This window comes from Salvia splendens, chromosome 6 (genome assembly GCF_004379255.2).
Source record: "Salvia splendens isolate huo1 chromosome 6, SspV2, whole genome shotgun sequence".
Lineage (NCBI taxonomy): Eukaryota > Viridiplantae > Streptophyta > Magnoliopsida > Lamiales > Lamiaceae > Salvia > Salvia splendens.
The window spans coordinates 892,521-916,113 of NC_056037.1; the positions used below are offsets into that span (position 1 = coordinate 892,521).

Sequence of the window (23,593 nt, forward strand, 5' to 3'; positions counted from 1 at the left end):
CCGATCTGAATTCATTTTTTAGGCAACTGGGAAAGCTTCACTGAGAACAGAGAATGCTGACCTGTAAATTCATCAAATTCATCTCATCTTGCTTAGGACCTCAAGAATTCACGAAAAACTAAAATATGTGTGCAATTTAGATGTGTCTTCGTTTTATATACACATACAGGCAAAGGTCTTAGTAAATATCAGTGCATCCATCACACAATATTGGTGCACGTAGAAATAAATATAATACTAATAAACTAATTAAAGGAACACTAGAATAATAAAAATGATGGATTATACATAAACTCAAGGACAACTACTTACTATAGAGTATTTATTATGTACATACTAATAGCCCAAAAAAGTAGAAGGAAATAAAAAAAATATAAAAATTTAAAAGTGATGAACCGGTGCAGTGTTGTGCACAAAACTGCACATTAGAGAATCCTTTCGTACAAACCTCATTAAAAGAGTTTTCCTTTTCCTGGGATACCTTGCTCCAGCATCAGCTTGTTTTCATCAGTACTCGAAGCTTTCTTACAGCACTCGTGCTTCCCGAAAGCATTACCTGAAGCTACCGTGGCGCATCCGGACAACAGTTGGGTTCCAGCGTGCGCTGCTGCTCTCTCGAGATTTCCAGGAAGCAATTCTCCGGTTCCAGCTGCTGTAGAAGACTCTCCCTTGCAGCATTTTCAGAGATGTGATATCATTAATATCGAGTCGTTTACCCTCTTTTTTAGTCGAACTCAGTCTTCTGAAGTACTTTTGAGCATGGCTTGCTACTTCGCTACTTGATCTGGTTTGCAAACAATATCATCTATACATTACATTTAAAAGACAATGGGATAATGTAGGTCTACACTAGCCAACCTTTGGAGATATCCTCTACTGTGGAATCCTCCACAACATCCGGTGTTGTTGTGCACAAAACTGCACAGTTTCATCACAGCGCACCCGACTCCTTCATATTGGGCGGGTGCAGCAATGCAAGGTAGTGACAGGCTTGCTAATGGTCAATATGATATAGGTTCTAGCACCGGAATTATGGATGATCTGGATCTCTCTTTGTTCCCTCATTTTCTGGATTGAAATGGCTGTGAGGAAGTGTAATAAATTTTCCTTATGGAAATGCATACTTTTATCATGGGATTGCTTTTAATGGCAATACTTCTATTTTCATGGCTAATGTCTACAATATTTCATCTTCTTTAATAGTGTGCATGTGTGTGGTTATAACTCTTTCCCTATATTCATCTTCTTTTTTGTTTGCTTTTTGTTTTTGTTTGCTTATTGATTATGGTTGAAATAAATGTGAATATGATAGTGTAAATGTAATGTATAGATAAAATTCATTATGTTGTTTGTTATTTAATGAGGTTTGTTAATGTGGAGATGACAATGTTTATCTTATAGATCTTTTAGTGAAGTTTGTGGGAAAGAAGAGATTTTTTATTGTGCAGCTTTGTGCATAGTAGTAGGTAATGTGCACAAAACTGCACAGTTTTTTTATTTTTTTTATTATACTTATTTCTACGCGCACTAATATTGTCTAATGACTGCACTGATTCATCATCACTCTTTTTCATTTCCTCTTATTACTCTTTTACATTTCCTCTTATTTTTGGCATCTGCGCTAATAAAGAATAGTTGTTGCATTAATAAAATAGCTGTTCTAGTTTGTGTATTTTTAACATTTCTAATACTATTTTATTTTTCATATAACTAAATTTTGTTATTAAATTTATTTGTATGTGCACTAAAATTGTGTTGTATTTTATTCATATTTCTTTATATGCATTATATAAAGTGTTAGGATGGTTTAAGGATATTGTAAAATGATAGACGAGAATGATTGAGTAAGAATAAAATCCACGATTTGACTATAATAATGAAAATCTATTTATACATTAAATGAATTATTGTACTCCCTTCGTTTTAGCTAAGTTAAGTCAAAACTTTTGGGCACGAAAATTAAGAAATTGTGTTGAAAAGTAGGAGAGAGAGAGAAAAATAAAGTATCACAATGAGCTCTAGTTATGAAAATTTGACATAACTAAGATGTTTTATTTGTTTACATAAATGAAATCAAACAATTATATTCATTACATGACATTTTTAGTTTATTATTGTAAGAATTATAAAATTTAAAAAGGAATTTGAATAAAACACTGTACAATTTTGGTGCACATAAAAATAAGTTCAATAATAAACTAGTTATGGGTATTGGGAACACAAAAATCATTACAATAATGGTTTGTACATAAATTCTATAAGTATATACCAAAAGTAAAAAGATATTGAAAAAATAATAATAAAACAGCTTAGTTATGTGCATGGTAGCAAGTGTTGTGGAGGAGTAGGACTCACATTAGAGGATCTTTAACACATCAATAAAAAGAGAAATGGGATGATGAATGTCATCTACACATTACAGTTACCCTAACAAACCTCATCAAAAGAGAAATGGGATAATGAATGGCATCTTCACATAAACAAACCTCATTAAAAAAACAAATGGGATGATGAATCTCATCCCCACATTAAAAAACAAATGGGATAATGATATGTCATCTGTATATTACATTTACGCTACCATGTTCACATTTATTTCAACCATAATCTCTAAGCAAACAAAAAAAAAAGGAGGTGAAGATAGGGAATAAGTTATAACCAAACACATGAACTTTATTAAAGAAGATAACAACATTGTAGACTAGCAAACTTTATTACAAGCCATCCCATCAAAAGTAAGCTTTTCCATAAGGAAAATGCATTAACTTCCTCACAACCATTTCAATCCCAAAAATGAGGGAACAAAGAGAGATCCAGATCATCCAAAATATCAGTGCTAGAACCGATATCATATCGACCATCAGCAAGCTCATCAATATCCTGCATTGCTGCACCTGTGCTATTCCCAACAGTCCCATATGAAGGAGTCCGGAGTGAACCAGATGGGAGGCCCAGTTGATTAGGGTATCCAGACAGCAGTTGATACCCGATATCCTTTGGAGCTTCATGAGGGTACCCAGACCGCAGTAGCTTCCCGGGCAGCAATTGGCTCTCGTTACATGCAACAGCTTTCTTTTTCCTGGGATACCTTGCCCCCAGCATCAGCTTGTTTTCATCAGTACACGAAGCTTTCATAGGACGCCCGCGCTTCCCGAAAGCATCACCTGAAGCTACTGTTGCGCATACGAACAGCAGTTGGGTTCCAGCGTGCGCTGCTGCTCTCTCGAGATTTCCAGGAAGCAATTCTCCGGTTCTAGCCGTAGAAGACTCTCCATTGCAGCACTCGGGCATGAAGCTTGTCGTTGCCTTCTCGAAGGCTAACAATTTCTCAGGTTTCAGAGTAGTGATATCATTAACGCCGAGCCATTTACCTTCTTCTTCAGTCGAACTCAGCCTTCTGAAGTACTTTTGAGCATGGCTTGCTACTTGGCTTTTTGATCTAGTTTGCACACTATACTTCGAAATGTTCTTCCAATCACCCTGACCGAACCTCTCCAAACCATGTAGAAATTGCCTGCAACAAACACAGAATTTGTGGTCATTTCATTAGTTGAACCTGTTCCCAAAACGATGCTTCTCAAATACGCATAGGCATTTCAGTTTTTATCAGAATCAAAATGTAACTTTATAATTGAAGATGCAGAACAAGATTATATGAAGCCATGACTTGGCTATGATGAATGCCTTTTGACAGGCAATGCCTTTCAACAGGCGTGACATTGAGAAAAATTGTAAAGTCTCGTCTAGATATATATAGTGGACATTAGGCACATCAACAGTATAAAGCACCTAGCGATCTTGGCAAAAATATAATATTTCTTCATGCAAGTAAGATGTGTTAAACGCTTTTTACCCGTGTTCCTCTTCTGTCCGCGTGTCACTTGCTCTGACTTCAGCTTCTTCTCTTCTAGAACATTGCCTTTTGTAGAATAAATGGACAGAGGCATCTTGCCAGACTCAACAGACATCAAACTTAAGGCTTCATAGTGAAGTTTTAGATCTTGAACTGTTTTCCCAGGAACTGCCAATGCGATCTTATCCCACATATCAGCATCATTATAGTGGGTTAAGAGAGCAATCTCGAATGCCTTGTCCTCCTCCCTTGTCCAATCCAAAGATGTGCGTGCATCCTTTGATGCAGCACCATCCACCTCCATCGTCCAGAAGCAGTTGTTGGATGTCCGATCTGAATCCATTTTCTAGGCAACTGGTAAAGCTTGACTGAGAACAGAGAATGCTGACCTGTAAATTTTTGAACTCATCAAATTTTATTGAGAAAACTAGCATCAAATTCATCTCATCTTGCTTAGGACCTCAAGAATTCACGAAGAACTAAAATATTTGTGCACTATAGATGTGTGTCTTTGTTTTATATACACATACATGCAAAACAAAATATATACATAAGTGAAAATAATGGAGTGTTTTTTATGACAACTTGTAAAATAAAAATACTTCGAAATACTTAGCATGACATGACAGAAGTGATTACTCAAACAGGGTTAAAATGTAAAAATTATCAACTGCTACTCATTAAAACTGATTGTGGAAATGAGTAAAAATAAAGGACTGATCCCTGAATTGTTTACAAGCAGGAGAGTATAAAATATGCATACAATTGAAGAATCCAAAAAAAAATATTGAGACAAATAAAAAGTCCCACACTCGCATCTGCGACACCATTAAATCCAAGCACTCCAACTAAAAGAACTGCTTCATGAACTCAATCCTTGCAACATCATTTTGAAAATAAACTTGTCAACAGCAAACATGACTACAGAATTATCACCAAAAATATGAACTTAAAATACTTAGAAATGTTGTCCAAAATAAAATCAAGAATCTCAATTTCAGCGATTGCTCCACATTTACTTTTCTGTAGTTATTTGTGTTCTCTCTCTTACTTTATTTGCTAGAGCATTAATGTGAACTTCATAGATTCAGACAATTAATTCACAAACAACATCAACTTACCAGATCTTCTTCCCTTCTATGGAATTCAACATGCAGTCAATTCAAACATATAATCTATCATTAACTACACAACAGAGAAACTAAACCATCATTTAAGTTTATACCTTCATGAAAATATATAACAAAGATGCAATTTTTTCTTCGTTTGTGTATAGCTATGTAATTAAAATTCTTTAAACGACAGATCTACCTTCAAGGAAATAATTCTTGGCGAAGACTGCACAAAAAAGGACAACTGTGGCCTCCAAATCCTTAGAAAATATGCTTTTTCTCTGAGAAATCTCCGCACTCTAGATTTATATTAACATTTACTCTGAAGAAGCATGGACAATGGACTAACCTGTGCTTCTTATATAGGCGCTGCGCATGCAAGCTAGTGCGCGTGCGTTACAAAATTAAATGATCCTACTGTCTTTTTTTGTCCTGTGTGTATTGCTTAGCAGCCACCTGGCTCTCTTAATCTTTTTGTTTTGTAATAATCCTTTTTGTTACATGGAGTAAAGTTGATTGGACTGGAATAAGTGGCCAGTGGTATCGCTTAACAGCCACCTGGCTTTCTTAATCTTTTTGTTTTGTGATAATCCCTACAATCACAGTTGATTTAATAAAAGATGCGCACCTGTTCATACGTATATAATTGTGAGCGTAGGTGCCATCATAAAGGTCTTGTGACGTGTGAGGATAGATGTTACGTATGCAGGCATTTGAGCAAGCGTTATAACTTATAAGTAAGGTGTGATTAATGCTATTTTCCACTATTCTATTTCGGAATAAGTTTAAAAGCGTAGCTGCTCAGAAGCCACTTGGCCACCTCTGTAATCTACTATTTTCTTATTATTGTATTCGTGTAATTAACTTATCGCATATGTGTACTTGATTAAAGAACATAAGAATTTACTTTGATACCAAACACCAGTTATTAGTTGGATAATCAACTGCAAGCAGAACGTCTGACAAAATATTAGAAATAATATGCATTATATTATTTTAGAGTCGACTAATAGGACTACTAATGAATGAGGCAGAGTACTTTCCCAAGAAACAATAATAAGTCATAGCAATCTTGAACAATGAGAAGTAATCACCTACTAATTCTAAACATATTAGATTAGGCAACATATATCACAAATTTTAATGTAGCTGATGAAAATATACATGCATTTGATTGCTGTGATAATCAATGATTTGGGCCGGTTTCAGCCCATTGTTGTATTCATTACATTTTCTTACACTATCATTAACTACAAAACAGATTAAGATTGTTGAGTGCACAGTATTCTAACCCAGCAGATTTATATTCACTCAGTTCCATCCGAACCCTGTTTTCAAAGCACCATGGGCCAATATGGAAGTAATTTTGTAAATGTGAAAAGAATTACATATTTTGACGAAACAAAAACTGTGTGCTGGTACTTTTTTTTGTTTTCTTTTCCTATCTTTTGTTTTATATACCAACCTGTGGTTTACCATTTCTCTACCATTATAAACTTTTTCAACTTTTCTTCAATATTTCATATGATAAGTATTGTGTATTTTGGTTTTATAAATAATTTCTAATTAGGGTTTATTTATCATAGTAAGTGTTTTGTAAATATTTTTTATTTTTATTCATTTTTTAGTTAGTAAAATGTTAGTTATGGTTGATTATTACAATTAGTTTTTCATTCACAACCGTTTGAAAATTTATATTCTTTAGTGTGGTTTCCAATTAAAATAGAGGTACAGATGATTTGTTCTCCAAAAAAAACAAGGTATTGAATGGATTCCAAAAATTTTGTTGGATTGCTTGGAAATAGTATACCAGGGGTGCTGAGGAGGGCTGAAGCCCCCCTCCTCGAACAAAAAAAAAAACCATTTTTCAAAAAATCTGTACTTGATCAAGAAAAATATTACGCCCATATATGAACTTTGAACAATAGGCCACCAAATGAATTCGTTTGCGTTCGCTACTTTTAGAATTCACTAGACCAAGAAATGTTTACATTATGTTCCCCAAAGGTCGTGATAGGAATCCATGATTGTTTAGATTATGTTCCCTGAAGGTCGTGATAGGAATCCATGATTGTTTTGTTTTTTTACCTGCACTTGGAAGTGTTATATCTGTTCGAGTAACAATCCTCACAAGTATCTTAATCATCTTGTTTATAAGTTATCTGTAGCTGTGTAGCATATTCCTTTTATACGGCAAACTCTTCTACTACTAAAACTACGACTTCCACAAAAAAATCCGACATAAACCACAGTACTTATGTGTTCCTCTGCAGATGAGAACAAGCACTGACACACTCCCTAGATGTTAAAGATCATCATATTTCACAGTAATTCGAAACTTTATTCAGTTAATCAAATCAAACTTATCCACGTTCAAAAACATGAGAGATATTAAAATAGCAAGTCGCATCGCCACTTCAAACAATAGTTGTACTAATTCATAGAGCAGACATTGGATTGAACTTGTACAGAAAAATATAGATTAATTAACATAAGAATTCAACACTACAAGGGACCACAATCCAAGTTAATTCAGGAGAGCGCATTACACACAGCAAATGAGGAAATCAAGAGCAGGACACAGGCATTATTAACACAATCTGACAATCGTCATTGGGCATTTCGTCAAACAGATAGAGGGCATGGAGAAGCAGTATTAAGGGGCTGAAAAAAAATCAACGGAATTTGTTCACCTGTATACAATAGATGTAGCCATCCCATTTCCGGAGACGGGGGGGCCTGCATCTTCCGCCGGCGATAATACCACCGGAGATCCGACGTCTTTCCGGCCGTACGATTGAAATGGTTGGTAAGAATCGGCATTGGAATCGATAACAAGTATAATTGGGTTTTCTTGTATGTATAATCAAACAATTGAGCTTAATTTTTGCACCGAGTCGAACTACTGAATTTTTAATCTTTTGTCTCTGAGCTTGTGTTTATTTTCCTCTTCCAGACTTGTACTGATTTTATCAATTTTATCTTAAATTTTGAAACTTATTAATGTTATGTCAATTTCTATTAATTGTATCAATTCTATCCAATATTTACATGCATCAAAATCATCAAGCGTCATTATTTTTAAATATATTTATCATTTTTTTCACAAAATTTTTAGGTAATTACATTTCTAGATAAATACTACTACTAGTATTAGTTATTTATTCATTTCATCCTATTATAGCGGACACAATTTTTTTTTCACATAAGTGTAATTTGCATACATTTTTCTATTTTATTATAAGACCAAGGTATCCATTGGCGAGTTTAGTGACTATGACTCATGTTGATTTATAAACATTTCAAATGGTGAAACAACTAGTCCAGTAATTTAAAATTTTTCCATACCAAATGTATTGATCTATCCATTGAATTTCCATGCATTTTTTTTATGACATAGGTATACTGAATCCGTCTTTGGCAGAATCTGCTAATCATTTCAATTGGGTTTGCGGATTAAGACCGAAATTCTTCTAGCGGGTAGCGGGGTTTGAACACATGACATCAAGGTCACCACAGCTCCACGCTGTCAATTGCGATACGACCTGTTGGTTTTCATTTTTTGATGACACACTTATTATAATTTTCTATTCATTGACGGCTTTTCGGCACATGTTTAGGGAAAATGAGTAATAAATAGTTAAAGTGGAGAGAAAGTAAAGTAAGTAAGAGAATAATGTAGATACGACTCTCTTCTATATTATTCTATCTTGATACGACTCTCTTCTATATTATTCTATCTCTTACTTTATTTTCTCTTCATTTTAATTAAGTATTATCATCTTTACAAAACAACAGTAAAAAAGAAATCAATCACTTGAGTTGGGACGGAGTGATTACTTATTATAATTTTGCATGCATTTTTTTATCTTTGTCAAAGGTAATAGTGAATTTATTTTTATTTTTATATTTTTAAGGAGAAAGGGAGTAATAAGGTGATAGTTATTTTAATGGGCTAAAGTGATCTGATGTGTGTGCATATTTTCAATACTTATTCGACCCATATATAACCGAACTATTTAGGCCCAATACGTACGCAAATAAAAAAAACAAACATCTTAAAACACTATTATACGATTCCACACTGAGATTTTAGAAAAAATTATTTATAGTAGTATGTTGAATGGAAGGGAAAATATATTTTAATATGAAGTGAAGTTTTGTTCATAAAAGAAAATATTATTACATCTTTTGTTAAATAAACTAAAAAAGGTGTAATGTCTACTTTGGAACATGATCGGAGAGTAATGATTTAAGACACTTTTTTATTTATTCTCTTACTCTCTAGAATAAAACTTATCTACATGGGAGTGAATATAGAACTTTACATATGAAAATAATTATGATTTCAAGATATTAATTAAAGAAATTTACGTCTATACAATTCGTGTCTAATAAATTAATTGGATATAAAGCATCTTATCAGTAGACAATTGACGTGTATTATTTCATTGAATTAATACCGGGCAATCTCACCAAAATTTTTATCCACACATATATAACTCAAATTATTCTCGTCTGATATTTTTAAGCACTATTAAAAAATTAAACAGTGCCATTATGGGAAGGGGTAATTACACTATACATACAAAATGTTTCACCATTGTTTCAAATTAGTACAAAAAATTTTAAATTGACATATATCATACAAAAAGTTTAACTAATGTTCCAAACTAATACCGTCCGTCGAAATTACTTAACACTGTTAGTTTTATTTGCTAAATGAGAATTATGCCTATAATACATTTTGTCTAAATCACTTAGCACCATTAGTTTTCTTTACTAAATCATAATTATGCCTACAATATGAAAACCTGTACTCAATAAATTCAATATGACAAACTTCATGCAAAGAACACAAATGGAGATACATACATCAACACATAATTCTCTCTTTAGAATTCCCCATCCAAAATTATTGTTTTAGCTTTCAACTATACACCAATCAAAGACCATTTTCAGTTTATTCAGATGAATCCACCTACATTAAAATCAAAACCTACATACTGAACTTTCTGTGTATCTTGCACCATTATTCTCTTGTGCTTTTTTGCTCGAAGATTCCACCATTGCATCGATTTTCAATTACTATTATGCAGACCGCGGGGGAGGTGTAACGAGGCAGCGCCTCCGTATGTGCAAGCGTCACCACCGTCGTCCAATTTTCCCCCGGTTTCAGGATTTTCTCCACCCAACACAGAGCGCCTCCGCCCTCGAAGCTCTCATCGATGTCGTCCACCGCCACCAAAACATCCTTACCTCCACTTATTATCTTCTCCACTTCACGAAATTTCTCTATATAACTAATAATGCTTCAAAAACCAACAAACTGCACATCAATGTGGCCGGCGGCGTTAGCTCTGTTTCTTCTCCATGGTGACAGGTGTGGATGAGATTTGTGACAGAAGAGTTAAAAGAAACACTTTATCCGTGTTCTCTGTTATTAGTGTATTGAGGTTTTCATATTGAATGTAGGTTATCATTATTGAATGGAAATTTTCATATTGCAGATATAATTCTTGATTTAGCAAATAAAACTAACGGTGTTAAGTAATTTAGACAGAGTGTATTAGTTTGGAACATTAGTTAAATTTTTTGTATGGTATATGTCAACTTAAAACTTTTTGTACTAATTTGAAATAATGGTGAAACATTTTGTATGTATAATGTAATTACCTCTTATGGGAAAGACAATGATAATCTACGGCCAAGATCACGTGCGACAGAGCTCGATTTGGTTGAGATTTTCAGCCACTCAAACTGCCCAATCATCACAATAGAGCCACATACACGCTAAACGATGAGGGTGCATCTTATTGCGGTGGAATGAGCGACAGGCAACCGGACCTCAAATGCCATATTAAATAGGAGAGAGAATCTCCCGTAGAAACCAGTTGAGAGCCTAAACCCAACTGTCAGCATAGCCAAATAGCTTTTCACGGCCGTTATTTCTTTTAACGGTTTCTGATTTTCCGTCGATCTCAATTGCACGTGACTCAATGCCACGTGTCCAACTCCGTCTGCCATCGATGCACGCGAATGGGTTGCATATGTATGCATGTTGTGTTGAAAAAGCAATCGTGGATAACATATGCATTACAGCATCTCCAGTAAGAATATCTCACGTATAGCTCAGTCACAAACTCCTCATGCTATATTATCAGTATTAAAACTCCTTCTGCCATATTATCAGGATAAGTAATTGGACCAGCCATAGCTCAACCACAATAAACAAAATTATTAAAAACAAATAATTAACAATCACACAAAATACAGAATTAAATTTACGACACATATACGGGAAAATTCAATAATAATATTAAAATTTTAAAAAGTACATTAATTAAAAAAAATACATTAACAAAAAAAATACATTAATTTTAAAAAAAAACTCCTACTCCACGCACGAGCCCCCCGCCTCCGCCTCACGCCTCGCCATCGTCGTCGCCGCTATCCGGGACCCCCAAATCTGCTGCATCTGAGCCCGCGTCTGAGCCCCCCACATGTGCCGCGGCGGTGTCAAATCGGCTCGCATACTCACGAGCAGTACCTGAAAAAAACTCTTCTCCTCGGGTCAGTGACATTCTTCCAGTCAGATATGACCTTGTACATCTAAGCCCGCATTTGTTGACGCGCCAAGAAGACGAGGTTGGCTGTCGGGCTGCCAACAGTGGGGGATGGCGACTGGACCTCTGGCGAGCCCGTTGCGCCCGCCTTTGACCAACCGTGCAAGTGCGGCGAGTAAACGCGGGAGGGGACGGGGTCTCCTGCGCATCTTCGGGGATGTCGTGGGAACCGTCGCTGCTGCCGCCGGCGTAATCACCGGTATAGTTCAGGTGCTGCTTCTTCGGCCAGCCAGCATCGACTCTTGCCCGAAACTTCTCGGAGTCCATTAGCACCAGGTTGCAGTTCCAGTAGGTGAACTCCTTGTAAAGCCCTGGCACGGGGAACTCTTTCTCCGCCATCCTACTGCAGTCCTCGTCAGTTTGGCCACTGGACTGCATTCGGAAGGCGTTGGTGTACAAGCCCGAAATAGGGAGACCCCTTGCCGGATTCGGTCCTACCCCTTCCGGCACTCCTCCCCGCTGCGTGGCCTCCCCTCCGGGCAAAATGCCTTGTAGGCTGCTCTATCTTAGCCCACAAGTTGACGATACTCTGATTGTTCGAGGCGAGGGGATCATAACAAACACTTACCCACGCCTTGGACAGCGCGACGTTCTCCGCGTCCGTCCACTTCCTCCGTGTCGAGCTGTCGTCACCAGCTGGCTGCGACGACTTGCCGACCACCCTCTTCCCCTTCTTCTTCTTGGGCGCGCCCAGACCCCACCCTACTCCCCCCGTTTGAACGGGAGTGTCCGCATCCCCGAGATCTATCCCCAACTCCTCTAGGGAGAAAGTCTTAATCCCAGTGAACTGCGTCTCCGCTGGGGTCGATGTGTGCGAAGAAGCAGTAACAAAATCAAAATTGGGGCGATAGACGCTGTCCCCCCCGGTGTCCCCTGCATCCCCGGCATCATCGGCATAGGGGGTTGCATCCCCGGTCCCCCCTGCCCGCCCGGACCCCCCGGCATCCCCTGCCATCCCGGCATACCACCCCCGGATGCCACCCCGGGCATCATCTGCTACCAAGGGTAGTAGTACCCGGGCATCGGACCCCATCCACCTCCCGCGGGTACCGTCGGAGTTTGTGACTCGCTCGTCCCTAGAGTAGGCTCGTTGTTGTGCTCCATTTCGCGTTGTTGGTCTTATACATAAATTAAGATAGAGAGAAAACTCGTTAAAACAAGTGGTGCAAATGAAAATGTCGTGCAGATCGCGTATATATAGTGTTTCGAAAATTAAATAAAAAAATCCCGCTCGCCGATCTGGCGCCTGCAATGGCGGCCAGAAGATCGGCGAGCGCTTCGCCAGCGCTCGGGAATCGGCGTGCGCTCGCCGTTTTTCTGGCCGATTTGGCGCTCGCCGGCTGCAATGGTTCGGCGAGCGCCAAGAATCGGCTAGCCGATGCGCTCGCCGCTATTGGAGATGCTCTTAGCATTAGTTAAGTAATGTTATTTTTCAAATAAAATACTATCATGTATAAATTCCTTCTTTATACAAGCATTATTATTTAGTTTTATGGTCATTTATATCTGCTAGGTAATGTTCGGTCTGGAAAAGTAATCTGATTCCTTAAATTTTAAATTCATGTGTTTATTTCGGTTTTTGATCAAACTGGGAAAGTAATCAGAATCTCAAGAACAAGGAAGGTTAGTACAACTTTCTAGGATTTTGAATCCTAACTTTTCTTAGGTATTAATTTCCCGATTTTAGGATTCTTACATATTTAATGCAATATAAGTATAGTTTTATTATTATTATTAATTAATTAATTACAATGTATTAAAAAACTATATAAAATTATAAATCATACTTAATTTCAGTATAATAAATAACTATAATTAAAATTATCCTAGTTATAACTATATTATTATAATATTTATATATATATCATTATAATAATTAATAATTTATTAAATAAATAGAATATAAGTATAAATTATATACTAATAATTAATAATTATTATTTTACAAATTAATAATTAATCAACAAAGTTGTAGTGAAATTTTAAATTATAAAATTTATTCAATTATATTATCCGTAAATATTATAATTATAATTATAATAATCATATTTATTATTATACTCATTTATGATTATAATACTCCATGTAACTATAATTACATTTATATTATTATTTATTATGATGGATAATCCATATTTAACTAATAATAAATATAATAATATAGTTATTATCATTTGTAATTAATAATTTATTAAAAAATTTATATTATTATTATTTTTTATAAATAAAAATAGTAATAAGTAGGAGTATATTTGTAGTTTGGTGTTTAAATCAATAGTATAAAATTTAAAATCTTGATATTTTTCAAACATAGGAAAGTAAAGTTATTAGGAATCATATTCCCATGATCCATTTTTCTAAGAATCATTTTTCTTGTCAACTTTACTTTCACGTCAACCAAACATGGCCTAGGGTATTCTTTGGCATCCAACCATATCAATAACCAATGAAATTTAAGTATTGTCACTTCATTTGTTATTTTTTTGTTGATGTTTTATGTTTGATAATAATGCATAGAAACTAGTTTTATTCTCAATAAGGGAAATATCAAATACTATCCATGAAGAAAAATACGATCATTCCCTATTTCTGAGTTCATACAAAAGGCTAAGTGCAGCTTAATTTTTTATTAAATCATTCAATAAGTTAAGATTCAAGTTGTCATAAGTAAATAAAAAACTATTACTCCATTAATTTTCTAAATAAGATTATGCTTGTTTTTATTTTTTTAATGTCCCAAATATACAATTTATTTGTGTATAAAATAACTTTTTTTTAACTCATTTACTAATATACTCTCATTTGACTCTTTGATGAACTCTTTGTTATTGATTATCAAAATAAATACTATATTAGAAAGTTTATTGAAAATTTTGTTTCTACTATATACCAATAGTGACTGTAATTCTCTATAATTGTGGTCGGCTAAACATATCATGTAATAGTGTGGTCCGGATTAATTTTTTGCTCAATTAATATATATATATATATATATATATATATATATAGGGTCATGATCTATGGCAAACACCTCTTAACCATACAACTAGAGAACAAATAATAGCCACAAGATCAAAAAAATCAAGGGCTAGTATTAATAAATGTAATTTTTTAATTTAAGGAGAAATTAGTTCCCTCAATCATAAATTTACTCCATAATAATAAGGCGGGGGTATAATTGTCATTGCAGCCAAATCCTGCGTCGCCACCATCGTCAAACAGCTCAAACCTTCCCCCACCTCCACAAACAAGCTCACCGCCTCCACCACCAAATCTGCCCCCGCGAAATGCACCGTCACCGGCGGCGAATCAATCCCCTGCCCGCTCGAAACTCGGTAGCATAAACCAAAAGTCCCCTGCGGATCGGTAGCCTTCTTCCCGTCGATCGCCTTCGCTAGCGCCGAAACCACCCCCTCGTAGATCTCCTGCGGCACGAACGAAAAGAAATTGCCATTGCAATTTTGAGCTGGTGTTTAATAACTGCTCAAACTCAGAATGATGGATTGAGCAAATAGTGATGCATTTCGGTTAATAACTATGTTGATAGAATCATCTTCAAAAATCAATTGCTTATGTTTTGCATTTCGGTTTATCAATGAATCCACATCTCGATTGAAATGTCTCAACTAGTAACGATGAATATAGTCACATATTATCAATTTTGCTATATTTGATAAGGAGCTCACTAATTATCTTATAACGATGAATTTCTTCTTATGGTCGTGATGAAATAACCTTGCTCATGAGCCTGCAGGACGAGTTGGAAGCGGCACGGAGGGAGACCGGCGGCGGCGGTGGTGGCGGCAGCGATGGTGGCGACAGCGACGGAGGCGGCGACGACGGAGACGAGGAGTGAATTGGCACTCCTTTTTTATTATTGTATTTTTTTTAAAAATTAATATATTTTTTTAAATTATTGTACTTTTTTAAAATTTAATATTATTATTAAACTTTTCCCGTATATGTCTCGTAAATTAAATTTCATATATTGTGTGATTGTTAATTATTTCATTTTGTATATATTTGTTAATAGTGATGTGGATATTATGTGGCTAGGCTATGACTGGGCTATTGTTGGGCTATTTGCTTGTTTTGATGATGTGGCAGGAGGATTTTTAGTACTGATAATGTGGCAGTGACTAGGTTATGACTGAGCTATTACTGGGCTATTCCTATTGTGGATAGTCTAAATATAGCTTTCCACTATAGTATGCAATTCGCGCCAACATCCAATAAAAACATAGTGGCATCTCTGTAAATTAATCCAATTACCATGGCCAAAGAGGTAATCACCCAAATATTGGTGAGCTGTCTTCGCTAATAATGATGATGCATGCAATCATTAGCACATTCATACACCATCATGAGATCATGGCCATTGGTACCCATACATCCATCCATAGGCATAAGCTAGGAAGAGGATTTTACTTCGTTTAGAGAGAGAATGGAAAAGAGAGAGAAAAAATCCAATCCAATCCAATCAAATGGGATTTTGACGTCCGCAATAAAACCCATCCAAACTCGGCTCACCTCCGTCTGTTCAAATCAACTGTCTGCTTCTCTCTCTAGTTCGCTGAAAGATTTGGGGACGACTTTTTTCGATACACACACTGTAGAAACTGGAAACGCACAAGTTGTGTGCTCTTGACTTTGGGGGTTTCGTTTGAAGGAGGAAGCTGAATTTATCCATATTGATGCTCGAAAGAGCTGCAAAGGGAACATATTGTGTGGTTTTAGCTTCAATTACGAGGATTTAACGGATTGCGAGCTGGAATCATTGCTTATGTGAGTGCGTAAACTGTAAGCTTGTGTAATTCGCATTCGTGTCAGTAATCGAGTTTTTTTACGGTGTGTGTGAGTGCCTTGCGCTCTGTCGTGGTGTGTGTCGTGTTTGGAGTTTTGAACCCTAGGTAATATCGCTTCATTTTTGGCTTTAGATCGAGTGTTGTTTGTCTTTTTCTATGGAAGTTAGGGCTCGATCGATTTTTTGCTGTCAATTCGTTTATTGTACGCTAAATTTTGTTAATTTCTGAGATTGTAGTTTTCTACTCTTAGTAATTTGTTTGTTGATGCATTTAATTTAATTATCCTTTTCTCTTAAGTAAGTATATATACTTATCTTTACACTTGTCATTTTTGTCTCTAAAAAATTGTTTGATAGGATTTTGCTTATACTTCCCGATTTTGGCATTGCTCTCTTTGTTTATTTGCAGTAGAAGGATCTGATTCGACTTTTCATGTGCAGGGATTGACCAAAAGACAGCAATTTGGATAAAAGAGGAGCCAGAAGTTAGGATGCTCACCAGTAAAGCACGCTTCTTTGGTTTCGATGATTTTGATTATCGACGTGGATTTTGCATAGTATACTCCCAGAACCTCATTTGCGAGGCCTATCCTGTTGCTGTTGCTCGAAAAGAACATCCAAGAGCTTCTTCTAATGATTGGTTGTGTGTTTAAACTGTGGTCAAAATGTACCATATCTTCACTAGGTTGTAATTTTGTTTGCATTGATGGAAGTTCAGTTTCTGGATTAATTGATGTGATTTAGGGGTAGGAGTACTAAGGCTATTGTAGAATAGACTGTGCTGGTTTCTGTAAACATGGTGCCACAAGGGCCTCCCCCTCCGCATGGTGGAGCGCAGCCGGTTCCGCCGTCATTGTTAAGATCAAATTCCTCGTTGTTGGGTGGGCAAGGAGGTGGGATGCCCTCCCAGAATGCATTTCCTTCTCTAGTGTCTCCGCGCAATCAGTTCAACAACATGAATATGCTCGGGAATGTTCCCAACGTTTCGTCTCTGCTTCATCAGTCATTTGGAAATGGAGGCTCAAGTTCTGGTTTATCTGGTCCAGGTAGCTTTCAACAGGAACTTGTTGATGGTAGTCCCAAATCTGTTTCACTTTCTGCAATGGAAAAGCAATGGGATTCAACACTCCTTTTTCTCGTTATTATGTTTATTAGTATAACTATTACTATCACTAATTTACTATAAATATTAATGTTATTATAATATCTCAACTTCTATTGCAGCCAATCCAAACTCATCTGGTCATGGACAAGGACAGCAACAATTCTCCAACCCTTCCAGCAGCCAAATGTTGCCAGAACAGCAACAAGCTCAACATCTTGATGCACAAAATTTTCAACATAACCAGCAGCAGTTACAACAGTTTTCTGTGCCCAATTCCCAACAGCAGCAGCAGCAACAACAGCAGCAGCATCAACAATTTCAGGCAATGCGTGCAGGCCTAGGAGGTGTGGGACATGTTAAGCTAGAGCCACAAACGACCAATGAGCAGGCCTCACAACAACAACTGCAAGCTTTGAGGACTCTGAGTTCAGTGAAGATGGAACCTCAGCAGCTACAAAGTATGAGAAGCTTAGGCACTGTCAAGATGGAACCCCAGCAATCAGATCCTTCTTTATTTTTACACCATCAACAGCAGCAGCAGCTGCAACAACAACAGCTCCTCCTTTCCCGACAGTCCTCTCAGGCTGTTGCTGCCGCCCAGATTTTGCATCAACAGAGGCTTATGCAAATTCAGCAGCAGCAGCAGCTGTTAAAAGCTATGCCTCAGCAAAGATCTCCATTACAACAACAGTTTCAACCACAGAACATGCCTGTTAGGTCCCCTGTAAAACCTGTTTATGAGCCTGGAATGTGTGCTCGGAGGCTGACACATTACATGTATCAGCAACAACACAGACCTGAAGTAAGATGTTTCTGTTGATTTGATTGCCTAAAGTCTCCTTTTCAATGCCTAAAGTAAGTTTTCATTTGATGATTTGGCATGACATTTTGTAGGACAACAGCATTGAGTTCTGGAGGAAATTTGTAGCTGAATATTTTGCACCCAATGCCAAGAAAAAGTGGTGCGTTTCAATGTATGGACCTGGTCGCCAAACTACTGGAGTTTTCCCTCAGGTGTGTTGGTTTTACTGGTCTAATGATGAATTTTACCTTTGCCTAGGCTATCTGAATCCAACTTGTGACATTATTGGTTCTTTGAACATTGTCACTAGGTTTGATGAATAACAAAAATTTTTTCTGAACTCAATCGTCAGCTAATCTCTTTGAATTATTTATAAAATTATCTGACCATAGCTTCTCAGCTTCTATAGCCATTGTTAATCTATTATTTTGAAGTTATATGCCCCTATCTTTCTATATGCAGGATGTTTGGCATTGTGAAATTTGCAATCGCAAGCCTGGTCGTGGATTTGGTGCGTACATGTCTAGGTTCTGCAACATTATTTGTTGGATGGTTTCCCCTGTGATAAATTGGTCTGCCCAGTCATCTCTGGGTTTTGTTTTGAAGAATCTATTTAAGAATGTCATTTTCACCCTCACCTACTTTGCATAAGTTTAGAATGGCATTATTATTGAGATGTAAAACAGACAGGAAAGAATTAGTATGATATCTAACTACAAAAATTTGGTTTTTTACTACCAGAGGCAACTGTTGAGGTTTTGCCAAGACTATTCAAAATAAAATATGAAAGTGGAACTATAGAAGAATTGCTGTATGTTGATATGCCGCGAGAGTATCAGAATCCTGCAGGGCAAATTGTTCTGGACTACGCGAAAGCTATACAAGAGAGTGTCTTTGAGCAACTTCGTGTTGTTCGTGATGGTCAGCTACGAATTGTATTCTCTCCTGATCTCAAGGTTAGATATATGCTTCCGATCTTGCAGTTTGTTCTTTTCGTTTGTATATCTGTAAATCACATTATTTTCTGCTAATACTTTTGTCAGATATGCTCCTGGGAATTTTGTGCTCGGCGTCATGAAGAGCTTATCTCAAGAAGGTTGCTGATTCCTCAGGTTGACTTGTTGTCATGTACATAATTTTTTTTTTCTGAATACAGTTATATATCTGGATTCGTAAAATGTGCCATTCCTAACTTAATATATTTGAACTGCAGGTTAGCCAACTTGGCACTGCTGCCCAAAAGTACCAGGCTGCTACTCAAAATGCGTCAACTAGTGCCTCTTTTTCGGAGCTACAAAACAATTGCAACATGTGAGTTTGTGATGCATTACTTATGAGGATCTTTTAAATGCAAATCATTTGTCTATTTTCTTGACAAATAATATTTAATACTATCTATTTATGAGGTATACGTGATGGTAGCTGGTTTCATTATTCAGGTTATCTGTTTTTACTAAGTTGTTACCTAATTTTTTCCAGAATTATTCCAGACCTCAAACAAAAGCTCATGTTTGAACTTCTTTTTCTTGCTAACTTCCAATGGTTATGACAAAGCCTTAGGATGAAGTGGTAGAGAAGAACTATGTGCTCAGGTGGGAAGGATGAAGTTGTCTTGACCATCTAGTCATATAGAACCACCAGGATAAAATGAGCTGGAATTTGCTAAAATAGGAATTGATATTTGTCAGTAATTTAAACGTCTGATTTTCGTGTGATGCGGATATAGTTGCTCAAATTAAACTGGCAAATGTTTTGGTAATTACTAGAGAAGCTCTTGTAAATGGTCAAGGTATGGGATTTGGCAGTCCAACAATGTTTCTCATTTGACATGTGTAGTTGATTTTCATTTCTCCATCAGTCACCAATGGAGCTTTAGAAGTGTGGAAGTGAGAAAAATTCACCAATTGACCATTAACTAATAGTCACCAATTGACATGTCTAAGATTGCAATCAATCACATATAACTAATAGTCTAAAACAAGGGTTACAAACTTCTATGTTGACATCCTTTTCTGAAAAAAACCAATGCTGATTGAGCTAAATTTTCTTATTCTTGCTCATCAAATTTTGTATCAACAATTTTATCCACATCGAAGAAATTATAACTTGTTGTTATGAGAAAGACATTATTCTATTTTATTGTGAATTACTGCTATTATAGTGCTTGGGGATTTGCTTCGTCTATATTGTAGTGTTTAAATGTGTTATCAATCAACCTGCAATTTTGCCTTTTAGGTTTGTTTCTTCTGCACGTCAGCTTGCCAAAGCTCTGGAAGTTCCATTAGTAAATGATTTGGGATATACGAAGAGATATGTGCGATGCTTGCAGGTAATATGCCTTTCTTCAACAAATCCTTTCCAGTTTCACTGTTAAAAAAACCATGTTTGCAAGAATGCTAGTGGTAATCAACACCCTATATCTGTTAGTTGTTAGAAGCAAACTAAAGATTTTCTCCCGTGATTGAAAATTATAACTATATCTGCTAGAGGCAATAGTAAGTTGCATGTCTTATGATAGAAGAGGTAGAAGTTTGGTTGAGCCGCTTCTTAAATTCTGTGTTTCCTTGAGACTTGCTATTTGCTAAAGCTGCTGCTGTATACTTCCCGTTATCGATGTTTTATGCTCACTTCAACATTGCAGATATCAGAAGTGGTCAATAGCATGAAGGATCTTATTGATTATAGCCGTGAAACTGGTTCAGGTCCTATGGGTAAGCTTATCTTATACTCCTAAGATTCTTATCATCTAGGAAGCTTGTAAGTGAATTATACAACATAAGCTTGATTTCATAACCTGGTGGATTTCCTGTAATTCATCTTGTTTGCTCGAATGATGCTTTCATGACGACTGTTCTCAGTAAGTAACTTAGAAGCATGAAATTTGATGATATGTAATAGTATCCCCATTCTACTTGTAGATTCCAAGCTGTTTTTTTACCCATTCATATGTAATATTGTTATTTTATCTCATCAGAGAGTTTGGCGAAGTTTCCTCGAAGAACGAATCATTCACCTGGATTTCAAGGACAACAACCTCCACAGCCTGACAGTCAGCTACAACAGCAACAGCAGCAAACAGGTCAAAACTCAAACAACGATAGTTCTGCTGCGGCTGCTGCTACACTTGCTTCTGCTGCTGGTACTCCTGGTGTTAATAATCCTGCGAACTCAGCTACCGCTACTGCATCTACCAGTACAATTGTCGGCCTTCTTCATCAAAATTCAATGAATTCTCGGCAGCAAAATCCAATGTCCGGTATTAACAGCCCTTACGGTGGTAATAGTGTTCAAATGCCATCTCCAGGATCGGCAAACACCATGCCACAGTCTCAACCACCTCTATCCACTTTCCATTCCTCGACACTGCCGACATCTAATAATCAACAACTAGCTTCACATGGTCCATTATCGGGTGGTCATGTGAATTCTGTGAGTTCGCCAAATATTTCAATGCCACAACCTACTCTTTCTGGTGATGCAGATGCAAATGATTCACAGAGTTCCGTCCAAAAAATTATACACGACATGATGATGTCTTCTCAGCTTGGTGGTGGTGGTATGGGGATGACGGGTGGTGATGTGAAAAATGTGAATGGAATGTTCTCAACAGGCAGCAATGGCAGTGTTAGTGGGGGCAATATACTCGTAGGAACTGGAGTTGCTAATGGTAACCCCGGTACTGGTGTTTCAGGGTTTGGGAGTATGGGCAACGGACTAGGCCAATCTGCCATGGTAAATGGGATCCGAGCAGCACTTGCTAATAACTCCCTTTCCATGAATGGGAGAGTAGCCATGGCAATGGCACGAGAGCAGGGCATGAATTCACAACAGCAGGATATGAGCAACCAACTGCTTGCCGGTGGTCTCAGTGCAGTTAATGGTTTCAATAACCTTCAATTTGACTGGAAAGCATCTCCATGACAAGTCTTACATAATTTTGTGGCATTGGACTAACGGCTGTTTGTGCAGCGTAGAGGAGTGAGTCTGTTGGTTGGGGATCGGATATTCGTATAGTGAGAAAAGAAGAGAAATGGTTTGTGAGTGTGCATCCCTCCCTCCATGTTGTTGTACTAGTCTCAAAGAAAGCAAATGGTAAAGACATAGGTTTTCTTGATTGAATGATACACGTGATTCCCAGCGTTTTCTCGACTAACAGTTTCGGGGCAAAAACAGCTGGAGTGGCGCATGGCCACCGGAACGTGCTTGTATTGCCATCTCAATATTTGAGGCGTCTGCCAAACTCCGGTGCGGTTGCTGGTTCTTCCCCTTGGCTCCCCAATATGTGAGTGTATATAGTTTTGGATTGCCTTGAAGCCAAGTTTTATTGTAGAATTTTCTTATACTTGTCCTGCTCAGAATTTGTTTACAGTAGTTTTATTCCCATAATCATCTTTCACTCAGCCATACATATACTAATCTCTGCTATTATTGGCGGCTTTTTCTCTTTTTTGAGTTGAGCTAGTTGGTTGAACCTTAAAAGACTCTTGAACTAGGAGTGAGAATTCATTGGTCTAGATATAACACGTGGACGGTGTTATATGGTTTGTCCTACTAATTATTGATTTATTTTGATTTTACAGCTAAACTAATTAATTTGTTTTGATATCACAATCAATCAAATGTTTCAAATGTCAATCAAATTGATTGATGTCACATAGTAGTAGATAAGGCCATTCACAACGCTGTTTCTATACCGTTCCTTAAACTACTATGTGCAGGTCTCACTGTACTTTTTAACTCCATTTCTTAATTAAGGAACGGAACCTGTAATCCTCCGTTCCTTATCCGTTTCTTAATCGTTCCTTAAATTACTATTCATTCAATTTCATTTTTTATTTTTATTTTTATTTTCAATTCAATTCAATTAACACAAACATACTTCATTAAACATTACTAATTGGAATAACAAAATTATAAAGAAGAATAATAAAACATTAAACATTACTAATTGGAATAACACATTACTCAATTCAATTAACCCAAACACACTTCATTAAGCATTAAACATTACTAATTGGAATAACAAAACATTATTAAAAACCAAACCCTTCTTCTTCTTCCTCAACCTCCTCCACCACTGCGCTGCTCACCCCGACGCCACCCCCCTCCTCACCTTCAAATCCACCGCCGACCCCTCCAACTCCCTCCTCCGCACGACGCAGTGGGCGTCACGCACACGCAGGGGTGAGCCACGTCGCCGAAGCGCGTGGCGGCACACACCGTGCCGCGTCTCGTGCCGGCGGCACCCGGAACGACATGGGAACGACACGCCGACGGAACGCAGCGCCGCA

The 23,593-nt window shown here is 37.0% G+C and overlaps 2 protein-coding genes across 7 annotated transcripts; one reads left to right on the plus strand and one right to left on the minus strand.

Moving 5' to 3' along the window:
• Positions 1–2,490: 2,490 nt before the first annotated feature.
• Positions 2,491–7,953, minus strand: LOC121806215. Of its 5 annotated transcripts, XR_006051653.1 has the most exons (4): positions 5,165–7,953; positions 4,975–5,038; positions 3,854–4,242; positions 2,491–3,514 (listed from the first exon to the last, which is right to left on the minus strand). XR_006051653.1 is itself a non-coding variant. In XM_042206178.1 (3 exons), exon 3 carries the CDS (start codon positions 3,289–3,291, stop codon positions 2,782–2,784), a length of 510 nt encoding a protein of 169 aa, XP_042062112.1. In that variant the 5' UTR covers positions 3,292–3,514; positions 3,854–4,242; positions 7,659–7,953; the 3' UTR covers positions 2,491–2,781. The 5 variants fall into 4 exon arrangements, 2 of the variants coding, with proteins under 2 accessions (XP_042062112.1, XP_042062113.1); XM_042206178.1 differs by lacking the exon at positions 4,975–5,038 and having other exon boundaries at positions 7,659–7,953; XR_006051651.1 differs by having other exon boundaries at positions 3,854–5,593; positions 7,659–7,953.
• An 8,080-nt stretch (positions 7,954–16,033) lies between these two features.
• LOC121807908 (transcriptional corepressor SEUSS-like) lies at positions 16,034–22,710 on the plus strand. Of its 2 annotated transcripts, XR_006052070.1 has the most exons (12): positions 16,034–16,376; positions 16,837–17,441; positions 17,620–18,302; positions 18,395–18,514; positions 18,765–18,813; positions 19,044–19,258; positions 19,346–19,414; positions 19,516–19,613; positions 20,538–20,631; positions 20,944–21,013; positions 21,277–22,394; positions 22,476–22,710. XR_006052070.1 is itself a non-coding variant. In XM_042208246.1 (11 exons), the coding sequence occupies exons 2-11, from the start codon at positions 17,192–17,194 to the stop codon at positions 22,221–22,223; spliced, it is 2,595 nt and encodes an 864-aa protein (XP_042064180.1). In that variant the 5' UTR covers positions 16,034–16,376; positions 16,837–17,191; the 3' UTR covers positions 22,224–22,710. The 2 variants fall into 2 exon arrangements, 1 of the variants encoding a protein (XP_042064180.1); XM_042208246.1 differs by having other exon boundaries at positions 21,277–22,710.
• The last annotated feature ends 883 nt before the right edge of the window (positions 22,711–23,593 follow it).

Excerpts from the sequence above, each read along its gene's own strand:
- LOC121806215 (XM_042206178.1), bottom strand. The coding sequence starts at position 3,291 with ATGCCCGAGTGCTGCAATGGAGAGTCTTCTACGGCTAGAACCGGAGAA.
- LOC121807908 (XM_042208246.1), top strand. The coding sequence starts at position 17,192 with ATGGTGCCACAAGGGCCTCCCCCTCCGCATGGTGGAGCGCAGCCGGTT. Across the intron at positions 18,814-19,043 it reads CAAGCCTGGTCGTGGATTTG|AGGCAACTGTTGAGGTTTTG; the intron begins GTGCGTACATGT and ends TTTTACTACCAG. Across the intron at positions 19,415-19,515 it reads GAAGGTTGCTGATTCCTCAG|GTTAGCCAACTTGGCACTGC; the intron begins GTTGACTTGTTG and ends TTTGAACTGCAG.